Below are 18,097 nucleotides of genomic sequence, written 5' to 3'. Positions count from 1 at the left end.
CATGAACATCAGGCTACTGCCCTTTTGCTGCCGATTGTCTTTCTCCCCGAGTTTTGTGTTATCACCTTAAGGAACAGCGTTCTGAGAAACATCTGCAAATTCAGCTCTCTTGGCCACTGAAGGTCTTCCCAAACGCACCCCTATAGTCACCTCTCTTTCAAAGTCTATGAGATCTCTTGCAGCCCTGCTAGCCTAATTTTAGAAAACCAGGCCTGTCTGTCATTTTTACACTAGAGCCTTAGCATGCTGGGCTGTTATTTGCTTAACAAACAAGCCACATCTGTATAGGAACCCTTGCTTTCAGTATACCTGGTGTCCTTCATTTACCCAGGAGATTCAATGTTTGTCCACTGCATGTGTTTTCTCCGATACCCTAAAAACATGGGCTCTGATTATTCAAACCAGAGAAAATTGCATATTTAAAATTGTCAAAATGGAGGAGGAAGAACAGTAGTTGTGCATTGTTTTTGATGTTTTGCAGGCGATCTAAATGCAGTTTATCAAAGAAATTGAAACTGTACACAAGCCTGCATGTACACGTGTGGTGGGATTTCAGAGCAGGACTTACCAATAATACTGCTGGTTAAATAAAACAAGACTGTGTGCAAGTTCAGAAATAACTGGTGATATGTTAAACGTGCCCAAAGTGGCGTAACTTTCATTAACAAATAAAAGCATGCAAGGAAGTAACTGGTCATTATCTGATGGGAAAGCTAAAGAACATTGACCCTGAGTCACTGTTGCATCACATCATGCCGTTGATTTGCAGAGTGACGGTTTTAGTTTCAAGCCACACTTGGTCTTGAGTAAAATAGTCTATTCCAGCTAACAATGTGTGATGCTTTCAAGTGATTTTCACTGCCTTTTAAAACATGTTTTCACTTCAGTACTGGAACCCCTGTTGTGCATGTTCTCCGTAGGAAGTTTTAAGTAAAAATTAAAAAAAAAACAGAAAAACCAATGGGATTCACTTCCTTTTTTGACAGCAACATGCATGCTATAACAAAAGAGGAACTCTGAAGGAAGGGATTGACAAACTGAATCTAATAGTTATGGCGTTCTGAAACCTTCTGCATGTTTTAAACTGTTTTACCCACCTCTTATTCAAACTGCAAAGTTTGAACACTTTTTACAATGATGAGAAACAAAATACACCCCATAAAATCCCAGCGATTGCACTGGACATAATAGAAGCTGTAATATTGCAAAGAATATAGACCTGGGATCAATGAAAAGGAAAATTTTAGTTCTTCAGAAATTGCACCCTGGTAGAACAAAATGGGAACAGCTCTTCTTTAGGCAAGGGGAGATCAGTTTGGCCACTGGGTTTGTGATTGAACTGGAGAACAGAAGATCTGAGCAGAGGCTGAGATAAATGAACAGCAAAGAAGTTTAGAAACTTCACAAAGCTTTATTAAATTACATCAATCCTAGAAATCCACATTATGCTTAGGATTCTGACTTTTTAATATAACAGAAATCTTTTCACAGAAACAGCAGAAATAAAACCTTTGCCACAAATGCATCGATGAACCCTTTGCCCCGGTCTTCCATGATAGTTTTTTTCTAAATTATGGTGTTTTATTACAGAAGAACTACAGTACCATGTGTCTCCAGAGAAAAGGTGGCTGAAGCAACGACAAAAAATGCTATGGATGTTTTAAAGTGTGTTTCTCCAAAATAACTGCATCAAAACATTCAAGACCTGGATTTGTTAAAAATGCAGACAGACAGGAACCTAAATATAATACATCAGCGTTACATTAACCAAATCCAAAAACCGATGCCTTTAAAAAAAAGCTTTTTTTGGAACTTCCACTTATCTCGGCAGACACAAAGATCCCACTATGAGTTCTTTTGGGTTTGGGGATGAGGGAAACGGGCAGTGAAGGCACTGATGTTCTGTACTGACATGTAACAACGTCTTAAGCTCCTCTGTGTATGTGAGCCCTCTGCTTGGTGTCCTAATCTAGCTAATGTGCAACTTGGTTTTAAAATGTATAAAAGGAGTTCCTGTGGGCTGCACCTTTGGTGTGAAAGTAGCTGCAGGTCTTTAGGACACAGAGGTGCGTGTCTCGGGGGATCAGTCAGTAGAACAGGATGCTCTCCTGCGCCGCCTTCATAGAGTCGTCCACAGTCTCATAGTCATGGTCGCTGTCAGAAGGGCTTGCAGGCACTGAGAGACACCACAGAAAAGCAAGAAGGAGGGTTTGAGAATAGCACCGCACAGCTTGTCGGAAAGCACATTTCTCACATCCGCCTCATTCGCACTAGGCAGCTGTGAAGTTGAGAGGTGCCATCGCTGCGATAGAGAAAACGGATTGCAGGCTGCTGACAGCTTGCTTTCAATTACTGCATTTATTAGGCTATGTGATCACTTCATCATTGTCTCTTCACTTTGTTCACATGGTACAATGTAACTGACATTTTTAGCAACAGCACCACAACCCATGACAGATCTGGCAAGAGGCAGCGTTAGGACTTCGTTCTGACTGTGTAAAGCAATAAAATTGCACCACAAATCTCACTTTGGGGATCTATTACAGAAACTAATTCATTGCTGAACTCTAAGCTCAGGTGCTCAGGGAGGAACCCTCTCTGTGTCTCTCTAAACATCTGTCATCTTAAACAGGAAAAACAGTAAACAGGTCAGATGTCTTTTGACAACAAAGTCTAAGTTTCACATTTTTGCCTCCGTTTCAAAAACAAAAAAGCCATTAATGTAGAGTAGGAATTTCCAGTCCTGATCCTGGACCACTCCTGCCAGTTTGTGTTCCAGCCTAGCTCTCATTTACATAATTGAACACCTAATTTGATTTATGAAAAAGGATTAATTTAAAACATTTTCAGCTTTTAAGCACATTGGATGTTGTCTTTTAAATATTGCATTTCATGAGTAAGTTCCCAAATGTTCATGTAGATAAAAACATGCCAATAATCGGATCAAGCAGGTTGTTAGTTCAATTAAGGGATCAATTATGTAGTGAAGCTGGGCTGGAATGAAAACCCGGAGAGGTGTGGCTATGAAAACCAGGATTGGGAACCTCAGATGCAGTGGTGAAATGTGCAGGTAAATTAAAGGCTGACCTTTCTTTTTTTTGTCCTTGTGAGGTCTCATGACGTACTCATTGGGCTGTGTCTTCGTGTTCCTTTGTTTGGGTTTTCTGGGCAACAGAGGGGGAGTGTGATCTAAGATCTGCTGTAAGAATGCAGAGAAAAATACATGCAAGTAATGCACAGTGTATTTTTTTATAAACATATATAGATTATCATAAGTAAAGCTGCCAGGCATGATAAAAACATCAAATATTAATAGAGTTCATCTCGGCTTGCTTTGACACAACCATGCTGGAGAGACTGTGGTGATGGAGAAGAAGGTCATTCCCATATATACAGTATGGGCAGTGCCTGAGATTTCAGTCCTATTGGGAAGAAGCATGCTCTCTACTCCAAGATCGATTATATGTAGAAATACTAAAATCTTATTCAGTTACTGGTAATCTGCGATACAGCTTCACGTCTTTTGGCAGCAAGCAAGAAAGCTACAGCACATACTGAAAATTATTAAAATAATATTTTCTGCACAGGTGACACAACCTCCTTTCAAGCTGCTGTTGTTGAAGAAGGAAAATGACAGTGCTGTGGAGTGCACCTCTTAATGGATAGGGGAAATACATTTTGTAGTATGAGGATATGGAAGGGCCAGTTTTTTAGTAATAATGGTTCTCAGCGTGTATATTTGTAGGCATGAGTTTCAGTTCCTTTTATATGTGAAACAACTTGTTTCAATAATTCACTGTACAGTAATAAAACTTTACTGATTTATCACTTTGTCACTTGTACCTCTTCTTTATTTACTGATTACTCATTAATTTAATCATATGGTTGTGAAGGTGGGTGTAATTAATTAACTTTTCATCACAGGGTGTTACATGTAATGTGTGAACTGTACAACCTTCTCTTGCTGAACAGAACAGTAGAATTTCTCTTCAATTGATCTCATGTGTTATTTTCTTTAACAGAACTTTTAGTACCACGCTTTGTCAGGACAGATGGGGTATGCTATATCTATATCTCCATTTGCAAATGAGTACTGATACAGAGAATGTGACCACTTTGTAGATTGTAGCTTTCTGCTATGACTCCTCTGTCAATATGGGACATTTTACAAGTTACACAATGAAACAGTTGACATTCTTGTTAAATTAGATTAACGTTGCGAAGACTGAATTTCAGGTGAGCAATGGTCTTCCACCAGACTTTACCCTTTATTCGTTTTCTCTGGAGTGTTTAAAAAATAAAAACACTGCATGGTGAGAATCCAGGACCTTTTGTAAAGGGACTCACAAATGTTGGCAGTATTGCCAACATACAGATGCACTGGAGCTCATCCACAAAAAATTTCTGTTAATGTACTTCAATTTTCAAAAGCAGTCAACTCCAGGGAGTCTCTTCATGTGTAAGACATGAGTGGACTGTAATAACGTTTTAGCTGGAGTCACCAGCAGGGTAAGAAACAATTTGTTTCTAACTAATATTAAACACTGCAGAGAGCTCAGTGTAAGCAGAAATATGCTAATATATTTATTATTTGAATCACCTGATTCTGCTTCCTAGTATTGCAAAATATTTGAATGTCGGACCCTTACAAAGATGTTTGTACATCCTGCAATACTGTCACGGAGAAACAAACCATTATAGAAGGGGAATATTTTATTGAGGTTTAATGTTTTGCTTTTATTTATATGCAGCATACTAACTGTTGAACTTAGGCCAAAGGACATATCTCCTAATGTTTCATTACAAGTCCTGTGAATGACAGAATGACAAGGTTTCAAAAGTTGCCCATATTCTATGCCAACTGCACATATTCTACGCCATTAGACAGCCAAGAGATTCTTTCAGCAGGTAGAACTTTTTCAGTGAGATTTTTCAATGGTGGTGGAAGAACCTCTAACACAGGCTGTAACCTAGGGGAGCTAAACACTGAAGGGGATGATAAAAATACTCAGGCAGCCTGCTGGGCAGGAACTCCGTACCCACTGAGAAGAAATGCTGTCAGAACAGGCTTGTACTTTTTTTTTAAAACAAAAAAAAGGAAGTATGATTTTGGTTCCCTTTCCATCCTCTAATGTTATTTCAACTATCTGCATTTCTTAAATCGTCCAGTAGCCAAGGCCTTTTTGTTTCTTTCAGAAGATCTCAATACCACAAAAAAAGCCCCCACCACCTTTCTTGTTATTTTGTGAGAGTTGAAAACGAGCTTTGGGGGGGGAAGGCATAAGATTTTGACATGTTTAAAAATCACATGCTTTAAGATTCTGGTGTACAATACTTGTCGTGCGTGGCAAGTTTAAAGAACACACGAATATGTCACTAACAGCATCATATGGAGGGTAATGTACTCTCAAATGCATTTTTTGCATGTTGATATTAGAAAAGACCATGCCATGCTAACAGCGAGTCATGGGTCAGAAAGTGTTCTTACCAGAGAAGTGTCGCTCTGTGTTTCAGGGCTGATGGTCAGCTTGTCCATCCGTGGAGGTAGAGAGTCCTCTAAGGGCAGCGTGGGTAAAGCTTTGCCCTTTGGCTGTACTGAGGAAGGAGGGAATGGAGAGGCCGGGGAATGTTTGGATGATTTCTTTCTCTTGGGAGGCCGAGGGGGCGGGGGCATATCACTGGAGATGAGCTTGTGGAACTCGTAGTAGAAATTGTCCGTCACCTCGAACACCGTCTCCCTGCGCAGCTCAGGGGGCTGGTCCTTTGGCCAGGGGAGGGGGTTGTCAGTGAAATACAGGGACATGTTGAGCCATTGGCTCGGCAGTTCGAAGCAAACATCTGGCCTGTCAGGGAGGCTGGCCAGCACTGTGGGCTCAACTGTTGTCTGCTCCAGCTTTAGGGCTGAGAATCCGCCCAGCGGGTCGTTCTCTAGCCCAGGGTCCCGCACTGCCACCTTGACATCCAGGGGCAGACAGAAGGACTTATAGATGTCTACTAGGCTGTACTTCTTGTTGTCCTTCAGCTTCTCCACAAAGTTGCCCTCCAGATACATGGGCAGACAGATCTGCTCATACTGTTCCTGGACCTGCTCCTCCTCATCCTCGTCATCTTCATCTAGAAATCTGTTGCAAACCAGGACGTCAATGATTTGCTGCTCTCCATCACAGTTCAGTTCCATCTGTTTGGTGAACAGCACCTCCAACTGTTCCCCGACACTCAGGGAAGGCAGGTCCTCTTCTGGGGACTCGCAATGCTTGGACACGTTGACGCGCAAACCTGGAAGCTTGCTGGAGGCGACAAAAAGGTCATAGACGGTGGCAAACTCTCTGGGCCGTCTGCGTAGGCGTCCGGCATAGCTCTGAGAGATGAAAAAGTGCTGCTTGGCCTTTTTGCCTGTGAGGCTGGAGGCCAGGACCATCTGGGACTTCTGGTGCCCGTGCACGATGAGCTGTTGGCCTTTTCGTAGTGCAGACATCCAGTGGCACTTGAAGAACGTCTGGTTCTCGGGCTCTTCAAGGATCTCGGCAACAGTTGGGAATGTGTGGTCAGGCTGGGATGATACCTCCTTCAGGGACAGGGGCAAGATGAAGGTGACATCCTTGGACTGCTCTGTCACATCAGTCACATCCACTTCCAGGTTGGAGGGGAACTTCACCACGTTTTTCCTCACTACCAAACAGAAAGGACAAAGAGACTGTGAAGAGAATGGAAATGTTATAGGCCAAGGACGCTTTGTCTGTATACCACAGAGCAGTTATACCACAGACTATTAGAGCAGCTTGTCTGTCCATGAAGGAGGTGTACAGACAAACACTGTCAATCTCTCAGCTGACCAGGTGCACTAAATTCCCACAGACATGGGCAGTTTGCGGAAATCTATTGATTAGAAATCTTTTTAGAAGAGATCTTAGATTTTCAATATAATAGGGGTGATAGCACATCTACAGTACAATATATGTGCAAATCTGTGCAATCATGACTGGACAGTTCTAAGTCAGAATCCCTTCTAAAAGCTACATTTTGAGAGTTGAAATACTGTATACTATACAAATTCAAGTTTGGCCTGAACTGAGTAGCAGTACTACATGTAGCTAAATCAGTTAAAACGCTTTCCTGTGGACAAGGCTGCTTCCGAGTTTCCCTTTACTAAAGCAGCACACATCCTCTTAGTTTCAAAAGGGTTTAATTTAGGGCAACAAAACAATATACTCTGAAATTAGGTTATCCTCTATTTCCGGCTTGCTGAAATGTACCAAGCTATCTTTGTACATTTCAACATGTTTTCTCTTTTGTCATTGAAAGTAGTCACTGTAATTGCAGGTAGTTGTTTGTAAATATCAAGGTAAAAATATACAAATGAAAGCAAAGCAGCAAAGCAGGCAAAGATAAAATGGACAGTAAAGGGCAAGTAACATTGACAGAGACACTGAGAGGTACGAGCTATAAAGTGAGATCAGCCTTGCTGACTTCACCCAAACCACTCCTACATGCTCCACTATTAGCAAACCCCACAGACAGCGAGGTGCGGCACACCCAAGACGCAAATAAGCCTGGGGTCAGAACCCATTATGCACTGCAGCTCAAGACTAGATGAGGAGCCAGGGTCAACCAGTCAAGCAGAAACACTCCAGACCCTCAACCTCCCACCTCCTTCTGGGTTATTACTCACAGTGCATGATGGCCTGGACCTGGTGGACAGGAGTAAAAATCAAGGGCCCTCCAGACGAGCCATTCCAGTTCATGGCCTTGACGGGGAGGAACCGACGGCAGCGCAGCTGGGGGGAAGCCAGTATCTGCGAAATGCTGTACTGGTTATTGTTGACGTACTGGTAGAACTCCCCGCAGCAGGAAAATGGGATCAAGACCTCTGGCGACCCCGCCTGGCTTTGCAGCAGACAGCGAGCATGAGGCTGGCCCTTGCAGGTCTCCTCGGACAGGAAGGTGAGCATCTCCCCAGAGTGGAGCGTGTACTTCCCCAGGGCCAGCGCATGGCAGGTGGCGAAGGTGAAAGGGCTGATGTTCTCTCCCCCGATCGGCATCAATCCCACAATCTCCTCGATTGAGGAGTAGCTTACTTGCTCTTGAACAAGTTTGAAAAGGCCTAGGCAAACCACAAGAGAGATGATTAATAATTCCTTGCATTTTTATAGCACTTTTCGTCCCACATGCTTCGTCTGCTCCTGCAGTACAGCAGCTACCTGGAAGGTGCACAGCAGCCATTCTGCGCTCACAGCCCTACTACATAGCAGTTGAGCTGCAGAAGTTAGAAATTATTCCAGCAGTTACATTCAGGAGGAAATTGAGGGAGAAGAGACTGTGGAATTGCGAGGACACTTGGGTCAACATCCCCACAGTGGTCAAACATTCATTAAAATCCTCAGCTAGTTAGAACCTCAGGCAACTCTTACAGCACAGTGTACCCTGTTACCATAGTGGGGTCACATGCAGGCAAGCAGTAGTACCTACAAAGAGTGTTTTACTTTAATGGTGGGAGGTTGGACATCTTAAGCTAACTCCATAGAATTGTCTTTGTCCTTGTACCACACTGATGCAGCTTCACAAAGCAATGCATGGGACATTGCCTAGGCTGACTATTAAAATACAGGAAGAGGCAGGGCACCTTATATACTTTTTTGGGGACCCAAAGGCAACACAGCTGCTGTTGGCAAGATGGACCACTTCATGCACACTTGTATTTGAAGGGTTTTAAGGCGGCTTTCATCCAATTCTTTTTGTTCCCTCCAATTACCCAATTGAAATAAACTCCCAATCGAAACAGTAAAAATACAATAAAATAGAAATCGAATTTTGTTTCAATGATTCACCAGCAGTAATCTACATAAAAGGAAGGCACTGCTGTTATGTAGTTGTTGACGTAATATACTGAACACAAATTAAAATGTTAATGTGTGGCAAACAACACTGGAACATTGCACCTCATCATTTCCATATAAACTGTATATGCAATGCCTTGAAAATCAAAGGGGGCAGTTCTGATTTTCTCAACCCAAAGCTGTTTCACTGCTTGTCCTGCTTGTTCTAAGAGCTTGCAGAGAGGAATTTTGAGTTTATTTGGAGATACAGTAATTTGTGTTTTTGCCATCAGATGGGTCTGTCTGCAACTAACATAACAGTAACTAGCCACCAGAAGATATTTTGGTCCTGCAAATTCAAATGAATTATTCAAATGAAGTGATGTTTCTACCTCCAGCAAGTAAGCAGTTGAAGCATTGCAATTTTTAAAATAGCTGTACTTCCATTTTATATTGCCAGTGCTATTCTTAAACTTGTTTCAAATCTGTTGCAATCCAGTGACCTAGTTAGGAATATATTTAACAGGAAAAAAGTTAATGTAAAACCTAGCATGAAACATTAACTCAGTTCTGTACTTTATCCACCTCTGATAAAATCATTGGAGGCAATGAGAAACAATAGTGTGAGTCAGGCACTAATCAGACCCCTGCTGGATAGAGCTTGACACCTGTTTGGCTGTGATCACAGAATGACATACCACAGCTAGAGTTGTAATTTGCAACACATGTTGGAACTAAGCTGAGAACATCATTCCTAAAGATGCCTAAAGGTTATGACACAGTATGACTTCTCAGACATTCCTTAGTGCAAGTGAGCCCAACACTGGTAGAGAGCCACAGACAACAAAGTCTTATCGGTCACCATTAAATCATTGATTTTCTAAAGACTTGGAATCCTTTGAGTTTTGTTCACTTAAGTGAGTAACCTGGCCCAAATAAATCAGGAGTGGCCAACTGTGGGCCCTGGGGCTGGTCGGTATTGGGTTCATGCCAAATGACCTTTATACATCTTAACTGAACAAAGTTAAGTGGTCAGAATGCACTGTAATTACTCCTAGTGTATAGAAATGAATGAGCTAAGGGTGACTAAAAGTCATGCTGTCTTAGGGCTCTCCAGGACCTGGGTGGCCACCCCTGGAAGAGGTGGTCTTAAGAGTTTTGGGTTCTATTAGAGGAACCTTCTAAGGCTTGGCTCAATCTGCAGTCTGCACACTCCCCAGCGCAGCTGAAATCATGCAGCTTCTCTTTAAGAAGGAAATGTTGTCTTTATGTGCCAGAACTTTGAATTTAAGATACACAAACTGACCAGACGACATACAATCGTCCTGCAGAGTGCCAGGTTTGTGTATCTTCTGGGTTTAAGAGGTGCATTCGTACAAACCAAGGAGTCAGTACCTGAGTGGCTGACGGGCAGTTCGAATGTTTCCTGCGTCTTGACGTCCTGGCAGCTGACTGACAGGAGCTCAGTGTGGATCACCTTCACCAGGTCTCCCGTGGACAGGCACACCTCACTCCCAGACAGCTCGTACACCGACCCTGCCACACACGCAGGGTTTCAGACTCGCTCCAGGCAACAGGACGAGTGAGCACAAACTGACATAAAGTGAGGTTGGTTTACAAACAAGGCTGGAAGCCCATTTAGAGAGGTGAAACAGGTCACAAGGACGAGACTGTAACTACACTGGAGCTGGCAGGGTGTTAACAAAAGGGCATGTCTGGAGAGGTTAAATGACCTCTTCTCTGTACAGCTGAATAGAAAGTGAATGCCCTTACTGAATTACACACACCAGCTGCCTTTAGCCAGACGATAGATTGTTGAGCATGATTAGTGCTTTTCTGCAACAGATTTGTTTAAGTTTTGTCAAACAGCAAAATCAACAATCAGCTTCTAATGAACTATGGATTAGTGTTGGGTGCTGTCCCATTTTTAACTCACAGAGAAAAACATGGCTCCAATTGTTTAGTACTGTACTTTCCCTGCAGTACTTCATCTCCCTTTTGCCTCTTGGTAAATCTTGAGGTTAGATTGAATGTCTACAGTTTGCTTCTGGTTCTTTTTTTGAAATTTCCACATCTCTGTTCTGATGAATTGTGAGCATGCCACATCTATGCAGTACCTTATCTCACTGAGAACATACACTCCGTGTTGGACTCAAGAAAGCAGTACAGCTGAAAATGACCCCAGTACGTCAGACTGTCTCTGGGAATTTATATTTAAGCGTAATGATTAAGCGTAATGGTACTCCAGTTTCCTGCCCAAAGACATACTGATAGGCTCATTGGCTTCTGGGAAAACTGGACTGGCGTCCCTTCCAGGATGTACCCTGCCTTGTGCCGTTTGCTAGCCGGGATAGGCTCCAGCTGCCTTGTGACCCGGCATTGGATAAACTAGTTAGAAAATGATTAGATTGTCATCTAATCTGTTTTTTTTTATTTGATTTATTTATCAAAGAAATTAAGAAAAGCTGGTCTGCAATTCTCAGTTAAAACAGTTAACTCTTCCCAACATTTTAACTCCACATCTGACTCTTATATTGTTATTCACTATCTTTTTAAGCCTTGCATGGCCATTTTGTTTTATTTCCATTATTTCTAATTCAGATAACATTTGCAGAAGTCCTACTATGGAAAAGGGGCAGAGAATGTTGCACAGCTTCCTTTACTTCACTCAAGTAAAGAAGCATGCATTCACTATTTTGATTACTTCCTCCGAGTTTTCTGGAGAGAACAGCTATAAAGAAAGTGAACAGATGGCTGATGTTTCTTACTGGATTTATTTTTCATAAGGTGCTCAACCAACTCCCATCCAGCAGTTTACTGGGCTGATTCAATGGCCAAATTACCATTGGGTACCAGAAAAGAATGATCTGTCAGGAGGTCTTCTCTCACCTCTAAACTCTCTCAAGAACCAGTTTTTGATTGTTGTGTGTGGTGAGGTTTCTTCAGACAGGAAGTACAGTGGTATGACTTCAAGAGAAATGTTCTGCTTTCATGGCAGTTTCGATTTCACTAAATTAATACACAGTGCTGTTCAGAGTTTTGATTACCAACATTGCAGGACGCTACATGATAAGCCTAAATAATCTCAGCAGCTTTAACACTTAGTTAAAACAACTAAATGTCAGTTGATCTACTAAGTTATTCAACTCAGTGGAAACCCTGGAAAAGCAGCTATGTATTGGTTTGTGTCTTCAAATTTTGCTTTGACTGATTGTTAGATGAGATCCAACCTCCTTGCTTTTAAGAGAGGTGAAGTACTGACATTTTCAATGCTGAAGCGTGTTGCTTTTTTAACATTCAGCATTTTCCAGACAGGGGCTGAATTAAGTTGCAAAAAAACAAGAGGAGGTCATTGGTTTGGACTTGCTCATTTGGCTGCTAAAGCTAATTAATAGTTGAGCCTCATCCTGAAAAAGCCTATGGAGTTTTGTCTTATTAATAATAATATTATAATATCCTTATGCTTATAAAGCACTTTTCTGGACACTCACAAGTGCTTTACAGATAATGGGAACTCATCTCCACCACCACCAATGTACACTTGTCCCCTGGATGATGCAACGGCAGCCATAGTTCCCCAGTACGCCCCAGTACGCTCACCACACACCAGCTCTCAGTGGGGAGGAGAAAAGAGTGATGAGGCCAGTTCAGAGATGGGGATTATTAGGAGACCAGGGGAAAAACTACAACATGGCTAGTAATGCAATCCAGAACTTCATGACCATTTGTATAATATTTCTTATAGGGTATAAGAAAAAGTAGATCAACTAGGAAGATATCGTTTCCAATTTAAAAACAATGAGTGGTGGCATTGTTTACAGTAACTTGACAGAGCTCAACAGTTAAGATAGGGTGCCTCAGAACAAAATGGGTTTGTCCCAGCTTGATTTCACCTTCCTACAGCCTGCATCTCTGTGAAGACTGTGGCTTCACACAGGAACACAGGAATGTCCTGGAACACGGGAATGTTTGTATGCTGTTGGTAAGAAAGCAAAAGCTCAGAAAGGGATAGAAACGGAAAGGTCCAGTGTCCAAATCCCTAATGACTGCAGCCAGACAGTTGCCCTAGATAGTACAAGGTTCCAGCAATACATCCTTGCAATCAGTAACCTTGTTGAACGAGTTTTGTCATAGCAGCTTTTCTGATCTTTCCATTTGGTAGGGAATTTCAATTGATGGCATTCATTTTGCTCAAAGACTCTTGGACGTTTACAGGGCCTGCCAGCTTATTGAGAGAGTCTGTGGTCTTCCTGCCTCACTGCGGGGTGGCAATAGGTTCACTTCATCCAATTCAGGCATCAGGTGCCAGGTGCGATGCCCCCTGGACGGGACGCTAGTCCATCGCAGGACAGGTGCAAAGATCACCAGTTAAAACTTGACAGAAAAATCCACATCTGTGAGACAGGTTGCGCTGATGCTCTTGAAGAACTACATCATGAAGTTTGAAGAACTACATTCAGGAAGTCAATCATCTGAACAAAACCAAATCCTACGCTTCAGTGAGTGCAAGAATAAACCCTGCCTTCGCGCCTACACTTGTTTTACCAGACAAGTGAAAAAGATCAAGTTTTACATAAAATGGCACAAATCTATCTCTGTAGTCCTAGATTATAAAAACATTATCTAAATTATATATACAAGTTCAAAAGTATAATAATACAATTAATATTAATATTTAACTAATATACAATATATTATATTATAATAGAAAGTACAGGACAGTGTACAGAGTAGTACAGTACAACTATACTAGTCTCGTACCAGTAGCTGTACGGAGCATCGATGAAAAGGAGCCTGATTAATTTTTCTGTAAGACCTATGTTTACATTAACTCATTTGTACTTGCCTCCCAAGGGACCCATATGATTAGGGACTTAACTGTGAATGCTGAAATAGTGCACCATGAAAATTAGATTAAAAATAGAGCTAACTGTAAGAACAGCAGAAAAAGGAAATGTACATCAGATATTCTTAAGTTGTTCACATATTTGTTTGTCTCTTCTTTGAATCAGAGGTTTAGTGAACATTGTTTAAGTGTATAACTTCAATGCACAGTTGTGCATGGGGCTCTGATCTATAATACTTACTCTAAGTACACTGCCAGTGTGGTTTCATCTTCTTCACAATTCACCCCTGTACCTCAGCAGTATTGCTGGTCTAATAATATTAATAATTTATCATTGATACTTTGTTACTTCATTTTACAACTTTAATGATACATCATCTCAATGTGCTTAAAAATAATCACCAAAAGTGACCTGTATACACAGATCGATAAAGTGAGGAACTCTCAGAGAATTACTGTAATATGTACAAAAAATGGTAAAAATCCGCAATATTTCACAGTTAATTAACAAGGCTAAGATTAGTTAGGTAGGTACCGTAGCTGTCTCAGCATGTGTAGGCTACAAATCACCAAGTAAAGGTTTATTCCATAAATAAACTCCAATAAACCTTTACTTGTTCCTCTGAAGGCTAATATTTGCAAATTTACTTTTTTTCCCCCATCAGCAAATTGGCATCTAGCAAAAAGTTGTTGTTTTTTTGCTGTTGAATGGGGTTACAACCTCTGTAAGTATTACACAACTAAGTGATTTCAATGCACACACAGATCATCCTGACTGCTGACCTGCTGCCTCTTTCCAACCTACTGTACTATGGAAGGCTGTGGTTTTCCTCAACAGTTCGCCTTCACAATACATAGCTGTGGCAATACAATGGGTTTTCTTGGTATTCTTTGTTAGTTCATCTTCATTTCTTCTGACTACTTATTGAATTACTGTGGTGTTATATTTTGCAGACCATCCGCCTCCTACGAACAGTAAATGGACTATGACTATCTGCAGACTGAGTCGAATAAATCCAACTAGTCAGATCAATTGATTGATCTTTATTATCAATCTTATCATTTATCAATTAAACAGTGGAGGGCTGGCAGGGATAGTGCCTATGACCGAACAGGCCCAGAGAGCCCAGCCACAGTGTAGGAGAAGGCTTTTCAGTTCTGGGTCAGTTCCTTTTCCCATGTTTCCATCTACGCAGAAAATTACGCAGAAAAGTTGTATATTAAAGACAATAAGCAATGTAAACATTCGATTTGAAGATGATGATGTTGATTATTATTATTATTATTATTATTATTCATTCAAATAAGTTCAAATAAGACTTCAAATTAATCATATTGGGACACCGTGTGTGCCCTGCGATGGACTGGTGGCCATTCCTTGCATCCAATCCTTCCTGTTATAGGCTCTGGCAATATTGAGACAATTGGGCTTAGATCTGCAACATCAGGTTCACTTAAACCCTGCTACTCACTGCCTGCTACTTCAGTCTCAAGTCCGTGTGCAGGAGAAGAGAGAACAAAAATGAACTGGAAGAAAATGGCTTTACGGATGAGGGAGGCACAGTTTGACATCTGCTTGTGCTGAATGCTCTGCCATACCTTTGAAGGCTGTTTCAATTGGGTCTGCTCACTAATGGCTTAACGGGGATAACGTCACCTTGCACTAGCTGGAAATATAAGGGACTAAACAGCCTTCCCTTGTTTGTGCATTTTCAGAGAGTTATTATTTTAATACGTAATTAATTTAAATAAAACAGGTTACACCATGTGGGAAATGGGATACTTTTTCCCATGTGACTGATCTCCACATAAAAAGGAACCTTACTCTTGCACCATTCATTTTATGTGTTTGATGTAAATTCCAACCTGATTCAACGAACTGTTTCACTTGGCTTCACATAAAATTGAAATTAAATGGCTTGGGATTTTCCCCACTGTTTCATAGGATCTGCAGGGTACACTTCCTTGTACACTAACTACAAAAATTCACTCTGAGCTGATTAAATATTTACTTGTACTGCAGATAACTCCCTAAACACAGTGATTTGACTGGCATTGCCTGCGAAGGCTGTAAAACTGAGGGTAGATATGAAATATAAATAAAGACACTATGTATTCTCACAACTACATAGCTCGGGTGGAGCAGTGGCTCTGTGGCTAAGGATCTACACCTGTAGCTGGAAGGTTGCTGGTTCAAATGCTGCAGCTGGCAGAGGAATCCTACTCCGTTGGGCCCCTGAGCAAGGCCCTTAACCCCAACTGCTCCAGGGGTGCCGTACAATGGCAGACCCTGTGCTCTGACCCCCAGCTTCTCTCTCACTGTCTGTGTGTCTCATGGAGAGTAAGCTGGGGTATGTGAAAAGATAATTCCTAATGCAAGAAGTTGTAAAGGGTTATAAAGTAATGTTATATATATTATATAAATAAAAGTGAAAACCTGTCACACATTTGAATGTAAGCAAGTTACATTCTGTTTTTCTGTGTAAACTCAGGCAGTGTACCAGGGCTGAGTTTGCAATATTTATGTTGATAAGGTCATCACGGGACCTACTGATACAAGTCATACCCACTTCCTCTCACCCAGCCTAATCCTTAATAATGGGCAAGCCCGCACTAACAAACACAGGCTTGAGGACAGAGTCTCCTTCAACCCTTTGCATTTACACATGTTTGTTCCTGTGAATCTCCATTTATGCTTCCAAGTAAAATGGTCAAAGCAAATTATGCAAATCATGAGACGCCAGGTTCCACGCAGCCTGGAGTCTGGTTTGCAGTGGGTTCCTGTTCTGCAGAGTGGATATTATAGAAGTAGCACTAGTTAGAAGTAAATATAGCAAAAAAATAGAGAAATATTGCTTCCCTTCCTGCTGTACCTTCTTTATCATTGGACCAGAATCAATGTTTTATTTCCTTCCAATTGTTCCCAGTGTTTTGTTTCCTTAAACGTCTGACCAATCGCCATTTTTAGAATCTTTCCCTACAGAGAGAATCTCGGGCTTTGCTAAACTGGCCTCTTCCTGGAGTTCATGGATGCGTGTGCGGGAATTTGGGGATAGCTGGAATATGCTGGGAGCTTCTGCAGTTACAAATGAACCGACGTGTATCAGCATGTGGTTCATGCCGGGATGAACGGCAGCGCTTCTTCAAATCAGAAACCAGACTGCATGGTCACTACTGCACACTGGGAGTCGGCGTGTAGGCCGTACTGTCCGAAGACTTCTTTATTTTTATTATTATGGTCTTCTTACGGAAACAGGAAAAGTGATTGAAAAAAAAGCATCTTAAATGCGTTTTAAAACAATGTGTTTCGCTCATTCTTGAGGGTTTCTTAGAGGATTCGCTAGTTTAACAATAAGGAATAACAAACGAGATATCTTTTTTATTTCGCTGAGCTAGTTCTGATTAATTTAAACTGTGTTCCTTAGTTTGGGGTGGGAAATTCTTACTATATCAATTCATAAATCGATCCCTGGGCAGTTGTAGATACGGTAAATGTGAAACCAACATCGGGGTCACAGTAATATTAAACTCGTATATGCCAAATGACGCCGTGTGTTGTGTCTGCATCAGTAGATACTGTCATTAATCTGTTGTACGGTGGCCTATCTACATGTTTTTTACTTTCAGTTTTCGCCTTAAAAAGAAGTGTCATATGGCCTACCGCCAAACTGATATGCGTAATAAAACTTTATTTTCCTTTGGTAATAAAAAAAACAACAATCCAGAGATCATCAGAACTCAATTCCACGAACTACTGTTTACACACAGCTGGTGTGTACACTAGTCTTTTTTGAAGCAAGAAGAGAGCAGGGTTAACAAATGAATGCTTAAAGCGCTACTATTTTAATTTTATTTGGAGTTCATATAGTTACATTTCTTTTTTACTCAAAACAAAAGCCTGCGGTGTCCTTATATGGCAAAAATAGATCAACTACAAACCTGTCCAATTAACATACATGTAATAATTATTAACGGAAGTAATTGTTATTTTTTTTCATATTGGGACACAGTAGTGTTTTATCTCCATTCCAGACTCGTTGTTACACTCCAGAAATTATAATAATTTTGGGGCAGTGAAAAAGATTGTCCGTATCTACCATCAGTCTTTAAATCTAATAATGCTGGTAGTACAGTATCGTTTCTGTGTGGTACTGCTCCTGTGAACAACTTTTTTTTTCTACCAAGACCCTTTTCTACAGGCTAATCTTCATTTGTGTGCTTCATGTCCAAGGTATAGGATTACGCTCTGTCCTCTGTCTGGTCTCCGTTTTGGCAAAACTACTGTACTTACCTTGAAAATAAACCCCGGAGCAGACCTGCAGGACGCGCGGCAGCGTGGACGCGTCCACGGAAGCGATGTATTCCTGCAGGGACAGAACCTCACCGCTGGAGCCAGCCATCGCCGCCTGCCCTGGACGAACCGGATTGTCAGAACCGA

The 18,097-nt window shown here is 41.4% G+C and overlaps 1 protein-coding gene across 2 annotated transcripts; it reads right to left on the bottom strand.

Moving 5' to 3' along the window:
* Nucleotides 1–1,391: 1,391 nt before the first annotated feature.
* On the bottom strand, nt 1,392–18,085 carry themis2 (thymocyte selection associated family member 2). Of its 2 annotated transcripts, none has more exons than XM_088602726.1 (6): nt 17,951–18,085; nt 10,209–10,349; nt 7,670–8,101; nt 5,489–6,669; nt 3,088–3,199; nt 1,392–2,176 (listed from the first exon to the last, which is right to left on the bottom strand). In XM_088602726.1, the coding sequence occupies exons 1-6, from the start codon at nt 18,057–18,059 to the stop codon at nt 2,088–2,090; spliced, it is 2,064 nt and encodes a 687-aa protein (XP_088458852.1). In that variant the 5' UTR covers nt 18,060–18,085; the 3' UTR covers nt 1,392–2,087. The 2 variants fall into 2 exon arrangements, with proteins under 2 accessions (XP_088458852.1, XP_088458853.1); XM_088602727.1 differs by having other exon boundaries at nt 3,088–3,196.
* Between the last annotated feature and the right edge of the window lie 12 nt (nt 18,086–18,097).

This window comes from Lepisosteus platostomus, chromosome 13 (genome assembly GCF_059453375.1).
Source record: "Lepisosteus platostomus isolate fLepPlt1 chromosome 13, fLepPlt1.hap1, whole genome shotgun sequence".
In the NCBI taxonomy this organism is placed as follows: domain Eukaryota; kingdom Metazoa; phylum Chordata; class Actinopteri; order Semionotiformes; family Lepisosteidae; genus Lepisosteus; species Lepisosteus platostomus.
The sequence above is the reverse complement of the archived record's forward strand: the minus strand, read 5'-3'. Positions and strand labels throughout refer to the sequence as shown.